Raw genomic sequence first — 13,991 nt, forward strand, 5'->3', positions numbered from 1 at the left:
TCATTAGTTGGCTTGGGAAACACAGAAGAAACTTCATTTTTCATAGGGAGACATGTGAATGTAATTCTTTCTTAGAAGGTGAGCATTCTAAGAGAATACACAAAATAGAACAGTGGTGTTGTTGTTGTACAGAGGTGATAAGAACAAAGATCGATGCATAAGTTCCATATGAAGAGGTTTACTTTAGGATAACATTGAAGAACTATCTGAACATTGTGCAGACAAGAGCCTGAAAGATGTGCATGCAAACTAAACCTACAGGGTATAATTTGTTTTGTAGCCTAATGAAGTTGATATGTGTACATGCCTTTACACACAAAACTACATTTTTTAAATAAAAAATCTTTTAATTTTTTTTTCTAATTCTGCACAGTGATATAGCCTCGTGAGATTTGAAAACATACTCACACCTATGAAGTAAATGCCTTTGCCTGAGCACTACCTTTTGGAGATTTATAATATGGAGTTCTGAGGAATCTAATATCGGATTTCTAAATGATAGATTATTGACCCATTAGATATGGCTCCTTTGCTATTTCTGCTGCTGCTGCGGTAACAGCAGCTTCTGACAATGCTGCTTCTCCTTCTGAAGAGGTGTAAGTTGAAAGTACAAGTCTGTTGCTTCAATATAGATACAAGAAAAGAAGAAATTGCGTAGATTCTGGTTAAAAATTAAAGTGACAATTCCTGATTTCCTTAATCCTGGATATCTTTCTCCTTTGATAGGTAGGCTACATTCAATTTGAACACATCAACAGGGTGGAACAGTTGCAATCTGCTTCAATGGAACAGCTGTGAAATCATATATCCTTATGGCATGTGTACACTAACAGTTAGGAAACACTGTATGAAAACAAAACACGAAATAGCTGCATGCAGTAACATCCTGCGGAAACTTATGCAAAGCACATGGGGTGCAAATCCAAAATTAATAAGAACATCAGCCCTGGCCTTGTCTTACTCAACTGCTGAGTATACCTGCCCCTGTCTGGCATAAATCTGCTCATGCAAAGTAGGTGAATATAGCACTGAATGAGACATGTAGAATAATCACAGGATGTCTTAAAGCTACACCTGTCAATAGACTCTAGAAGCTAGCTAGCATTGCCCCCCCCCCCAATGTGCAACAGGAAGTTGCTGCCAATTGTGAAAGAAATAAGGTTGAACACTGTGAAAGCCGCTCACTGTATGGCCCCCTCCCAGTAGACTTAAATCAAGGAAAAATGAGAACCACCACTTCTCTAAATGTTCCTCCAGCAAAAGCAAGAATATTTCTGTGAACAGCAAAATCAGGCAATTCCAACTGGATCCCCCCCCACACACACACACAAGGGTCTTTCTCCAGGGGCAAACCAAGAATGGGCAACTTGGAAGTCCCTGAACAGACTCAGAAGTGGAGTTGGTAGCTCAAAAGACAACCTGGCAAAATGGCACTACCTAGAAGAATACTCCACCTAGTGCAACTATGGAGTAGAACAAGCAAATCAGCATCTATATACTTGCCCACAATGCCCAGTCTCATGCACAGAGAAAGAACTATTTAAAGCTACAAACAATGCAGTTGCTGTTCCCCATTTTTGGTCTAAAACTATTTAGCAGTTTGTGATCCCTTTATTTTATCAGTTTTAAACTTATTTATTTATGCATTGCTTTTGACACGAAATCTATACACATAATAAAAATGAAAATACGTATATGTGTGTGTGTGGCTGGGGTGTCCACTTATACAGATAAGCTCCTGCCTCCACAAACAGCTATAGCTTCCACTACTTAGGAGACACTAATGGCCTTCCCTCTGATGCACCTTATAGTGAGTGCCATGAACATGTCCAAGAACCATACCTACAACTCCTATAAATCATGGTGAATTCTCCCCAAACCTCTCTAGTATGTATAGTTGCTGATCAATTCCTCTGTTTGCTGTGTGCCATAGAAAATAATAGGAAGGGTTATGGGAGAGGCAGTGGATGGGATCATGCAAATTCCACACCAATGGAGAGAGTTAGAAACATTGGGATGTCTATGGTGGAGGAAAAACAGCAAATCTAGGATGAAATTTTCCCCGTATGAAAGACTACCCTCGGGTGATGGGCAATATGGTGTTTGTGGAGGACATTGGCTTGCCCAACTTAACAAAGTACTAATGAAATTTCATAGGGTTAACCTGGCATGATGTCACTTGTAGTTAATCTACAACCTTATGCATTTTGTACAATTAAAAAACTAACTTTTTCAAATAACCCGAGCAACGCTGGGTACCCAAGCTAGTAAATGATGTTTTAGCCGACTACAGTTTCCTAGTAGATAGTACTTGTTAGCTAGTTCTGTTGCAGATAATATCTATCAGATCATGAAATACTTTTTTGAGTTATTATATTATCAGTGTTCCTTGTATTTATGTTCTGCATTTTTCTGCTGTATGAGCCATTCTATGAATTTCTATTGAAGAGTGGCTTAGAACATTCTATAATAAAAAAGTAGAACTATGCAATTGGATTTGAATGGGGTGAGTTTTCATGTAATACCATTTGGAAAACACATAGCCAGGAAGGAAAATGGACAATTTTTCATTATGAAATGAATAAAGTAGGTCAGCCAGATTTCCGAACACAAACAATAACAACAAAATCCCATCAAATCGTCTTTAAGTTGTAAACACAGTGGAGTTCTTTCATAGGAACGATGGTCTTGAATGAAAGGAGATCTCATAATTATTGTGCTCACAATCTGAGGCATGAAGCTCACTGCTTTCAGAACATTCCTTGGCTGTAAGTGAAGGATAGAGCAACAAAGCAAGTGAAAACTCCAGTAATATCTGCCCGGAATGCTTGTAAATTTTTAATTCGGCAGCTTTTTGTGAGTCACAAAGGGAAGGTCACTTTATTGGAAATAAGAACCTGCCGGCAAAGTCACTTCATTGACCTCCTCTGTGTAGTTTATTTTGCTTTGTTCCTTGGGATAGAGTAGTTTGCAGTGAGCACATACAACTCTGGAAGGAAAGATGCCTGTGATGCTTTCCCTCACATGTGCTGTGCTTCCTTCCCCCTCCCATCCTCCTCTCTGTCCCTCCTGTCTTTAGTACCGCCTCTTCCATGCACCCTGTAGCCAGCAGCAAGACAGCTGTGTTTGATCATAAACCACTTACAACTCCAGGCTCCCTGGAAGGGGAAACTTTAGCGTGAACAGCAGGATAGGTCTGCGTCCTGTTCAGCCTGCCACCTCCTGATAGGATCTAACCAGAGCTTTTTGAGTGCATTTGTGCTTGTGAGTGCTGACAAAGCGTCCAAGATCTTTCCAAATGCATAGAATTCCTTTGGGAAACGCTTTTTCCGATCTAGTTGAGGGATTGGGGATAGGAAAGGCATAGCATTGGAGCCCAGCTCTCTCCCCAGCAGTTTTGGGAGCCAGGAGATCGTTACAGCCTGTCTGCGTCCTGTCTGGCCATGCACTCTGCAGTATTTTAATGAGTATTTTGCACCAATGGATTTCTGTGTGAATCGGCAACCAGTTTTTGTGTGAGCGTCTCTCTCCCTCTCTCTTTAGGATTGTTAGCCTGTGCATTGTTAAATGTTTAGGCTGCCTAAATGTTGAGTGAAAATGGCTGTCTAGAGCAAAATGTGCAAGACAGGAAAAGCTCTGAAAAGAAGAGGGTGTTGAGTCTTCTGGAGCAACGCTTGGAAACCTTAAAATCCATAGAGAGAGATCAAACCCTGGAAAGTCTCATCATGAATTCTGGAGTTACCTTGAAATATGGAAATGACTCTGCAGAACTAAGCGAGGTAAGCAGCTTTAGTGTCCTTGTTTTTCACGCTTATTGAATTTTGTTTCTGAATTACAGTGTCTCCCCTTTGGAGTATCCACTCTGAAGGCAATGCAATTAAAAATTAATGGATATGTGTACCTTGTTCTGACTAGCAGCGCTGCCCAGGATGTGATCAGAGAGCAAGCCGTAAAGATTAAGTGGTAAAAGGCAAATGGTAACAACTGTAAAGAGGTTCCACCCCCACCTCTCTCTTTCACACATACACACACACATCCTGCTGTATGGAATCCCCCTCCTTCCAAGCCCAGTGTTTTCCATACAGCATTCCTTTCTGCAGTAGGTAAAATAGTGGAGAGGGATCCCAGTTGAAATCAAGCATATGGTAGCTAATTTAGAATGGAGCGTAAAAAAGCAAATATTAAGACAGCAGCTTCAGCAAGAAATCTCGTGCCACAGCTGATTATATTAAGGCACACTAGGGGAAGTGTTTGTAATTCTTCCTGGCAGGAGAAGTAAGTCCTGGAAAGTGGTGGTGGGGTTGTTTTAATAGCACAAATTGCATTATTTTTCTGTAGCAATTGCAGATTTATATGGTCTTTGTTATTGGACTTCTGAATGCCTGACAGCATATTGTGATTAAGACTAAAATCTTAGACATAGTTACTTTGGAATAAGTCCAAAGAACTTGATTGGATTTATTTCTGAATAAACTCACATAGAATCATTCTCTGTGTCATTGTAACTTTCCAGTTTTGGTAACCTTTGAAATGTCATTTGAAATGAATGGGTGGAATCTTATCTATAGGAAATGACTTTCACGGGATACAGATTTTAAGCATTCATATTAGTATCTACTATTTATATCTCCCTTCAGGTTTAAATGGATAGTTTTGTATCTGTGATCTTTAGTCCTTTTTAAAAAATAGTATGTACATATAAGATAATGTACAGAGGAGGAGAAGGAAGAAGGTTTTTGAGGTATAATTTCAGGCTTTTGTTTAGAGCCAACAAAGAGTAGAAAAGAGATTCACCCAGAGCACAGACCTGAAATGTAGAGGCACTAGAGAATTGAACTGGCATCACTGGGGAACAGGGATAATGAGGTAAGAGTGGATAAGAAGATAGTAGCTGGGTGACCATATTAATGCACTTCCTTTTAAATGCATTGTTCTTAAGCCTTTATTTTACAATACAAATAATTACAGCCTTTGATCTTGAAGTTCTTCAAACTTGTCTGATCAGCATAAAGGTACCAGGCACTTTTATAAGCAATGATAGCTTCCTTCCGAATTTGTAGCCAATTCTTGACACTGCTGTTAATCAGAACTCAACTTCATGGTTGCTTGTTTTCTTTCTATCTGTCATAGTCCTTTAAAAGCACATTGTATACTGGATGAAAAACATGGCACCTATTGTAAGCAAAGCAACAACTACAGGCATTTAAAAGCTGGCATCCGTATAAAAGCCATTGGGAATAACATTCAAGTCTGACCTTGATCATAAATGAATGGGTGGAATCCCAAACACTCTGCTCAAGAATGGATGGGCCCAGGTTAGATCTGTTGATTTATGGTGACCCTAATGTGAACCCATCTTGGAGTTTTCTTGACAAGATTTGTCTTTGCCTTCCTCTAAGACTGAGAGAGTATAACATACCCAAGGTCAACCAATGGGTTTCCATAGCTGAACAGGGATTCAGATCATAGTTTCCATAGTTGTGGTCCCTCCCTCAAACCATTACACCATCATGGCTTTCTCGGATTAGATTGTTCACACTCAATCCTAAAGGAAGATTTGTGTTACACTGTACTTATTTCCAAGGATTAGGTTTATACGCTACAAGCATATTTCTCCTCCTCAGTTGATACACTCCATATTGCTCTGGTGTTTCTTTATAAGTGACATGATTATTGTTGTCCAGCCCATCACCACCGTCATCTGTAGTAGCTTTCATCACAGTAACAGTAATTGTCCTACTGCAGATAAGTCTTGTTTGCTCCGATTAACCAGGACAGATTATCCTAGTTCTGCTCTGTTTAAACCAAAATACGTGTGAATCACTGGTTACACTGATGACTGGGCTTTGGGACCTTCCACTCTCTGAAAAATGTGGAGACTGTATGGCTCTGAAACAGGTATGACAGCTACTTTGTCAGCAGTAGGGACAAGTCCCCAAAGTACTACTTGTATTTTTAAAAGGTCTTAAAAGCTGCTTTGATGACTTTTAAGTGCAATTTTTGAGCAATGGATATGGGGTTGACTTTAAGTGCAATTATTGATGGAATTGACTTATGTTGTTTGTTTGTATGTGTGTGTATGTAAGAATGTGTGCACATAAATGTGTTCACACTCAAGCAGCTAAGTGTTGTCTAGATTTATTAGTATTAATTTTGCAAGTAATAGGTTAGGCATAATATTACTTGAAAGAGGATAATTAGATGATTTTATCACAAAAGCTACAATAGCATGATGCCCTTTTCAGGAATCAATTTAAATATTTCAGTTATGAGCCAGCTCACTCTGTGTGTACATGTAGTTTTGAATTGAACTGTTACTCACCTTCGGACATTTTTGTTGCCTCCTTTATATATACCATGCTGTTGTTATCTCTTGAGATTTCTATACTGAAAATGTATCTCTATTATATATGGAAGTCACAATCTGTCTGCTTCCCACATTTTCAAGTACAGTAATTGAATTGATGGTAGACAATTCATGGATACATGCCGATTCCAAATTCCATTGACCTGCCTTTGGTGTTATTATAATGCTTGGCTTATCCATTTCTTCTCCCCACCACAACCACTTTATTGTCTTTTGTGTGACTTGTTAAAAGATGTGAAGAGCTTCGTCTCAAGTGATAAAGCTTGCTGTCCTTCTCTTGCCTCTCAACTTATCTACCCTTTGTGTGTCATTTTCTCTCTCTTTCTCTCTCTCCAATGTGCTTGCCTGCTTGTTGCTTTTGATTACATGTACTTGGCCACCGGGAGACAGTAGTGGCATGACCATTAAAGAAGAAAATTGGTTGTGGTTTGGACTTTTACAGAGGTTGTGCAATCCTGATATGTAATTCCAGGTTATATACAGAGTATGATTCACACATGAGATAAAACAATAATATCTGCTAGTCTTGTGATGAAACAGACCCCAAATAAGCCTCCTTTTGTCTCTTAGTATGGATGATTAAGAATGTCAGTAGGCTTAAGCAGATCATAGTCAACAAATACTTTGATATAAGTCTCTTGTTCAACTGTGGTGTGTGTTTCTGTGTGTGTGTGTGTGTGCGTGTAACAATAAAGGGATTGCATAGTAACAGAAAATTTACAAGAGAAAATAGCCAGTGTAAAAACAGTATTGTGAAAATGGGATATTTGTTCACTAAATTCTCACTTCTTAAATGGGGTGGATTATCATAACTTACATAATATGAACAGAGAAAGCTTTCTGGCCATCGTTTTTAGATGGTGAACAGTTGCAGCTGCCTTATTTTAATGTTAAAGATCATTTCCTCCAAGAGGGAAATATGTTGAGAAGATACATGTTTCCTACACAGCTGTTTTATATATATATATATATATATATATATATATATATATAGAGAGAGAGAGAGAGAGAGAGAGAGAGAGAGAGAGAGAGAGAGAGATAATGATGTAACTTATTATGTTTTTTCTCCTCTTCAGTAGATAACTAAACTGCTTTGTTTTCTCAGTTTTGCTCTTGAGATGTAATGCTAGCTGATCAGAAAAATGCCCTAGCTTAATCCTACTGCATCATTTGCTATCCAAGAGATAGAGATATAGTCCATTTAGAGATAGGCACTCTAGTGCCCTTCAATGTATTGGCATGATTATTGATCAGAGGTCATGGAATCAGAGACCAAACCATTAGGAAAGCATCATATTGCCTCCCGCAATTTTGATTAATAGCATCTATCTCACTGTCTGTTTCTTCTAACTGGAAAAAAGGATTGGAATTTAAAATTTGTGTTAAATGCGGTGTGTTATTCACATTGAGGCTTTGGTGTTTGTCGTTGTAGACTACACAAAGCAGAGAACTGATCTTGATAATATATATATTAAGTCATATGACATGCATGAAGTACTGCCACCTTGCTGAATGTCACACGAGATGTTTATAATATCTCACTGTACAAAGTGCATTCCAAATTATTAATCTTGCAAAATGGAAATAAATGTTGTGTGGCCTTTGCTTTTTGTGCATACAGATAGGAGTATGGGCACTCCACTTGTCTCTTCAAAGGTTCAAAGCTTTGCGTCTGTCAAAGAGTGAGTCCCTTAAATCCAATTTTGATCAATGTTTTGAGATACAATCCTTTCGGCATGTGAAAAGTTCTGTGGGTACTCTGTGTCCAGGTAATGAATGCAGGATGTGATAGCAAGGAAGTGATATGGTAGATGTCTTTGTAATATATATGAATCTTTTTGACATTTCCCATTGATTTTATTAAAGGTTGGAGAACATACAAATGTAGGAACAATATGAAAAACATATGTAAAAACTGTATTTTAAAGTTTCCAACTCATGTATAATATTTCCCTAAGCTTTTTAAAATGGAAATCCCCCTCCACACACACACACACACACACACATACACATTCATAGTTGTGCAAGCTGTTGTACAGCAGCCAGTTTTGTTATATGGACTAAATATAGGATAAGAACATCTGTAAATTGTTCTGCTGAGGAGAAAGCATTGACTAACTATAGTGCTTAGTTGTCTACGGTGGAAGTGAAAAATAACGCATTTATTTATTTATTTACAGTATTTATATTCCGCCCTTCTCACCCCGAAGGGGACTCAGGGCGGATCACATTATATACATATAGGGCAAACATTCAATGCTCATATACACATAAAATCGAGACAGAGATAGACACAGAGGCAATTTAACCTTCTCCTGAGGGGATGTTCGATTCTGGCCACAGGGGGGAACAGCTGCTTCATCATCCACTGTGACTACACTTCCTCATTCCAACGTCGTAAATTAGTTAAATTTGCCTCCCCACTTTATAAGTAGTACCTTTTTTCCTACTTGATAGATGCAACTATCTTTTCGGTTGCTAGGTCAGCAACGAGCAGGGGCTATTTTTTATTTTTTAATTGACGGGTGCTCACCCCGCCACAGGCTGGCCTCGAACTCATGACCTCATGGTCAAAGTGATTTATTGCAGCAGGCTGCCCCTTCTTTCCTGTAGAAAGCTTCTGACTGTAGAAAGCTTCTGACTGGGTCTGGACCAGTCTCACATTTGTCCTTTCATAGAATCACAGAGTTGGGAGAGACCTCATGGGCCATCCAGTCCAACCCCCTATCAAGAAGCAGGAAAATCGCATTCAGAGCACCCCCACAGATGGCCATCTAGCCTCTGCTTAAAAGCCTCCCAAGAAGGAGCCTCCACCACACTCCGGGGCAGATAATTACACTACCAAACAGCTCTCACAGTGAGAAAGTTCTTCCTCATGTTCAGGTAAAATCTCCTTTCCTATAGTTTAAAGCCATTGCTCCATGTCCTAGTCTCCAGGACAGCAGAAAACAAGCTTGTTCCTTCCTCCCTATGACTTCCTCTCACATATTAATAATAATAATAATAATAATAATAATAATAACAATAACAACAACAACTTTATTTTTATACCCCGCCTCTATCTCCCCAAATGGGACTCAGGGCGGCTTACATGGGGCCAAGCCCGAATGAAAACAATAGCAATATAAAACACAACAATAGACAAGAGACATGCACAATTATAAAAATTAACCATTACCCAATAAAAAGAAATGACAAATCTAATAAAAACATGGATTAAAATGGAGAGGTTGTAAAAGTAGACTGGGTAAGGTGCACCATATCAATATTGTAAACACGAGGTGACTGATAAAGTGCTGCAAATTCTTGGAAGTGCAAATTGGGATGGGAGTAGATCCTGTGTCTATATCAAGTTGACAAAGGTAAAAAATGCAAACCGATACAAAAATGGTCACAGATACAGGATTGTTATGGGGATGAGCAATCCTTATCCAAAGGCCTGAGTGAAGAGCCAGGTTTTCAAGCTCTCTGAATGCTACCAGGGTGGGGGCTTGCCTGATTTCCCAGGGGAGCAAGTTCCAGAGCCGGGGGGCCACCGCAGAGAAGGCCCTCTCTCTCGTCCCCACCAACCACGCTTGTGACGGAGGTGGGAGTGAGAGGAGGGCCTCCCCCGACATGGCTATCATGTCTCCTCTCAGCCTTCTCTTCTGCAGACTAATCATGCCCAGTTCTTTAAGCCACTCCTCATAGGGCTTGTTCTCCAGACCCTTGATCATTTTAGTTGCCCTCCTCTGGACACATTCCAGCTTGTCAATGTCTCCCTTTAATTGTGGTGCCCAGAATTGGACACAGTGTGATTCTTGTGTGGTCTGATCAAGGAAGAATAGTGGGGTAGCATGACTTCCCTGGATCTAGACCAGGGGTCCTCAAACTTTTTAAGCCGAGGGCCGGTCCACAATCCTTCAGACTGTTGAGGGGCCGGATTATCATTTGAAAAAAATACAAACAAATTCTGATGCACACTGCACATGTCTTATTTGTAGTACAACAACAACAACAACAACAACAATGAAAGAACAATACAATATTTAGAAATAAAAACAATTTTAACCAACATACATTTATCAGGATTTCAATGGGAAGTGTGGTCCTGCTTCTGGCCAATGAGATAGTCAAGTTAATTAGGGTTGTTGTTGTTGTTGTTGTTGTTGTGTGCCTTCAAGTCATTTCAGACTTTGGGTGAGCCTAAGTCTAAAATTTATTTATTTATTTATTATTTACTGCATTTGTATCACACCCTTCTCACCCCAAAGGGGACTCAGTGTAGCTTACAAATTATATGTACATACAATATATTATATTATTAGCATATTAGCATTATATATTACTATATTGAACTATACCACTATACTGTAATATTATTAGTAATATTATATGTAATGTAGAATATATAATTAATATTATTATATGGTATTATTATTAGTGTTATATTGTATTACATTATAATATTATTATCAATATTATATGTATATACAATATACTATATTATAAAACTGAGGGCGGGGGCCAGGTAAATGACCTCGGAGGGCCGCATCCGGCCCCCGGGCCTTAGTTTGGGGACCCCTGATCTAGACACTATACTATTTATGCAGGCCAAAATCCCATTTGCTTTTTTAGCTGCTGCATCACATTGTTGGGTCATGACTGTACTTTCATGAAATAGCACATTCAGATAATTGTTTCGAGTCAGATTGTTCTCACCTTGAAGTGGAACTGATATGTAATTCAGAGAGTGAATGAATGAAGCAAGGAAGTACTGATGTTATACTTTAGCTAAGGAAAGCCAAATTGTTGGTAGAGGCAGTCAGGTATGGCTGCCATAAGATAAGATTCCTTAAACCGATGGTTCTCAACCTGTGGGTCCCCAGATATTTTGGCCTTCAACTCCCAGAAATCCTAACAGCTGGTAAACTGGCTGAGATTTCTAGGAGTTGTAGGCCAAAACACCTGGGGTCCCACTGGTTGAGAACCTCTGCCTTAAACTTTTCTTTTATGCGTAATCATTTTTATTTACATTATTACAAATATGTCCAAAAATAAATTGTACATATATATTTGAATGTGTTTGAAGGTAACGTTTAGGCCAAAGTTGCTAAAACAAAATATTTTAGACCTGGAAATCGACTCTCACACAAATAGATACCAAGGGATGGGGGAAAATAGATCTTTCCAAGCTGTGGTGTATATTAACCTCATGGACTAGAGATACAATTTTCCACCAAGACATGATTCGGCTTGTTACAAGTGGTATGCCATACAGGTAAAGATCTGCAATGTTTTAACAGTAAGCAGGTTTGGTGTGAATTTTAGGTTGGAAACAAAACATCATAGGTGTATTGTGCTGTCCTTTGTTTTGTGCTGTTGAGCTTGTTTGTCCTGTTTTTGATAGTCAGGAATATGTGTCAGGGCATTGCATTAAATTACATGTTTTAAGTTGGAAGTATCTCAGGACTCCTTATTAATAGCAAGCATGTGCCACCAAGTCATACAGAACTTTACTCCTTAAGAAAATGTGTCTAGTATCTTACCCAGAAAGCTAACTTTTGCAAAATGTAACTAATAGAGGTAATGCTAGAGCAGCAGTGGAAATTGTGTCATCTCATTTGGCCCCAAGCTCTTGTGATAGTATCAATTCTACATCTCTTTGATAATGTTGCAAATTATGCCTTTGACCATGTTTGAGAGAAAATGAATAATTGAGTATACAGAAAGTTTTTGTTGTTATTAACTGCCTTCAAGTTTACATCAATATATTGTGACCTTATGAATGAGATACCTCCAAGTCACTCTATCCTCAACAGTTCTGCTCAAGCCTTGGAGGCTCAGGGCAATGGCTTCTTTAATGCAGTCTATCTGGAATGCGGTCTTCCTTTTTTTAATACTGCCTTCCACTTCACCAGAAATCATCATTTTGTCTAGAATTTGTGCCATATAATAATTCTATAATCTCACAATTTATATGGAAATTAAAGGGATGTCCATCTTGAAACAGGATTCATCTTAATCAGATGTAAGCCTTCTGCTTATTCATTAGCAATTTGGTGAGGTGTAGACAGCACGTCTCCAAAAATTTGTATGTTTCTTCTCACACTCTTAATATTAAGAGGAAAACACCTAAGCAGGAAGGAAAAGGACAGAGGGAAATCAAATGACATTTTGTGATTGGCCCCTGTAGCTTTTAATCACAGGCAGTGGTTTCACCAGGATTCTCCAGTCAGAGTGTTTTGGTGCATTGTAAACAGCTTTTTTTGCTTTTTGGAAAACAGTTTATCTCTAGAGCAGGGTTCTGGCTGGGTATAGTATTTGGGGTTCGCTAATAAAATCTCAGATACTCATTTCCTTCTGTTTCTGTCACTGTGTGTTGTGTATTTGTGTAGGCAAAATGCAATTGTTATGCCAGTTCTCCGCAGCTTTAGCTGGTGTAGCCAGTTCTTGAAATTGCAGTCCAACAACTTCTAGAAGACTGAACCTCACTAATTCATTTCCCACACATACTTTGTTACATTTTTAGATGTTTGTGCCAGTTATTTATTGATTTATTGATACATATTCTGCTGTAGAAAAGATACTTTTGAGCCCCACAATTGGAACAATGAAGTCTGGCTAGCTTTTTTAAAAAATTGAGCGACTAAGAGTGACTTCTTCTTATCTCTGAGTTGCTGCAGATGCTCCTTGTCTCTTCTCCACCTTGATGGCCACCTCTTGCTCTCTGCTGGCTTCACCTGCCACCTTCTTGGCCACCTCCGGTTCTGTTCTTGAAACTTTATTGGCTAAGCCAGCAGCAGGAGGTGATGACAGTGGTGCTTCCATAGGGATTTTTAAAAAAAGAGCAGATCACTCAGGAGTGGAGCAGCAGCACTGGATCCAGGGATAGGGAGGCTTTCTGGGGGCTATGCAAGACAACAATTCTCAAACAGTTTGGCTGGACAGTGAGACAAAACGTAGGGTGAAGTGAAGATGGGAGGTAGAAAAAAAAAACCTTTCCTACATCCTCTTGGTCTCTCTTCTCACCCAGCAACACATCTAGCCAAATTTCCCTTAAGCAATTCTAAGAAAATATTCTAAGAATTTTTTTTTCAAAGCTTGAAATTAGTGTATGTCTTACAACTGATAGCATCTTAGAATTGATGAAATACAATATATACACACATACATATACAGTGCTCCCTTGCTAATCCGTGGTTCGGGTTCCGCAGATTCGCTGTATCGCAGATTTTTACATCCGGCCCACCCTCCCTTTGCAGGCACAAAAGGGCCCAGTTTGAGTCACGTGACCTGGCCCGCGTTTCTTCCTCAGCCGCCTGCAGGCAGCGCCAGTAGGCCCTGCCTGCACTTCATCACTCCAGGAACAACAAGGAAGACAGAACAGTATGTTTAAAGAGGAAAAAAGGGAGGCTATATTTATTGAAATAAATATAGCGCTGCTATATCGTGGTTTTCCACTTTTTGCGGGCAGGCCTGGAACCTAACCCCCGCCAAAAGTGAGGGGACACTGTACTGGGTATAGTATTACATACTTACATATACACAACATGGTGGAAAGTTTTTCCTTGGAGGCCTTTAATCAGAGGCTGGATGGCCATCTGTTAGGGGTGCTTTGATTGTGCTTTTCTTGCATGGCAGG

The 13,991-nt window shown here is 39.3% G+C and overlaps 1 protein-coding gene across 4 annotated transcripts in view; it reads left to right on the forward strand.

Moving 5' to 3' along the window:
* mcc (MCC regulator of WNT signaling pathway) overlaps positions 1–13,991 on the forward strand; it is a 252,256-nt gene that overhangs the window by 63,147 nt on the left and 175,118 nt on the right. Inside the window, exon 1 of one of the 4 annotated variants that reach the window (XM_062972176.1) lies at positions 3,105–3,779. The exons of 2 other annotated variants lie outside the window; for them this stretch is intronic. In XM_062972176.1, the coding sequence (XP_062828246.1) occupies positions 3,585–3,779 (195 nt within the window). In that variant the 5' untranslated portion in view covers positions 3,105–3,584. One more of the 4 variants, XM_062972177.1, reaches the window with a different exon arrangement.

The sequence above is a fragment of the Anolis carolinensis genome, chromosome 2 (assembly GCF_035594765.1).
Source record: "Anolis carolinensis isolate JA03-04 chromosome 2, rAnoCar3.1.pri, whole genome shotgun sequence".
Lineage (NCBI taxonomy): Eukaryota > Metazoa > Chordata > Lepidosauria > Squamata > Dactyloidae > Anolis > Anolis carolinensis.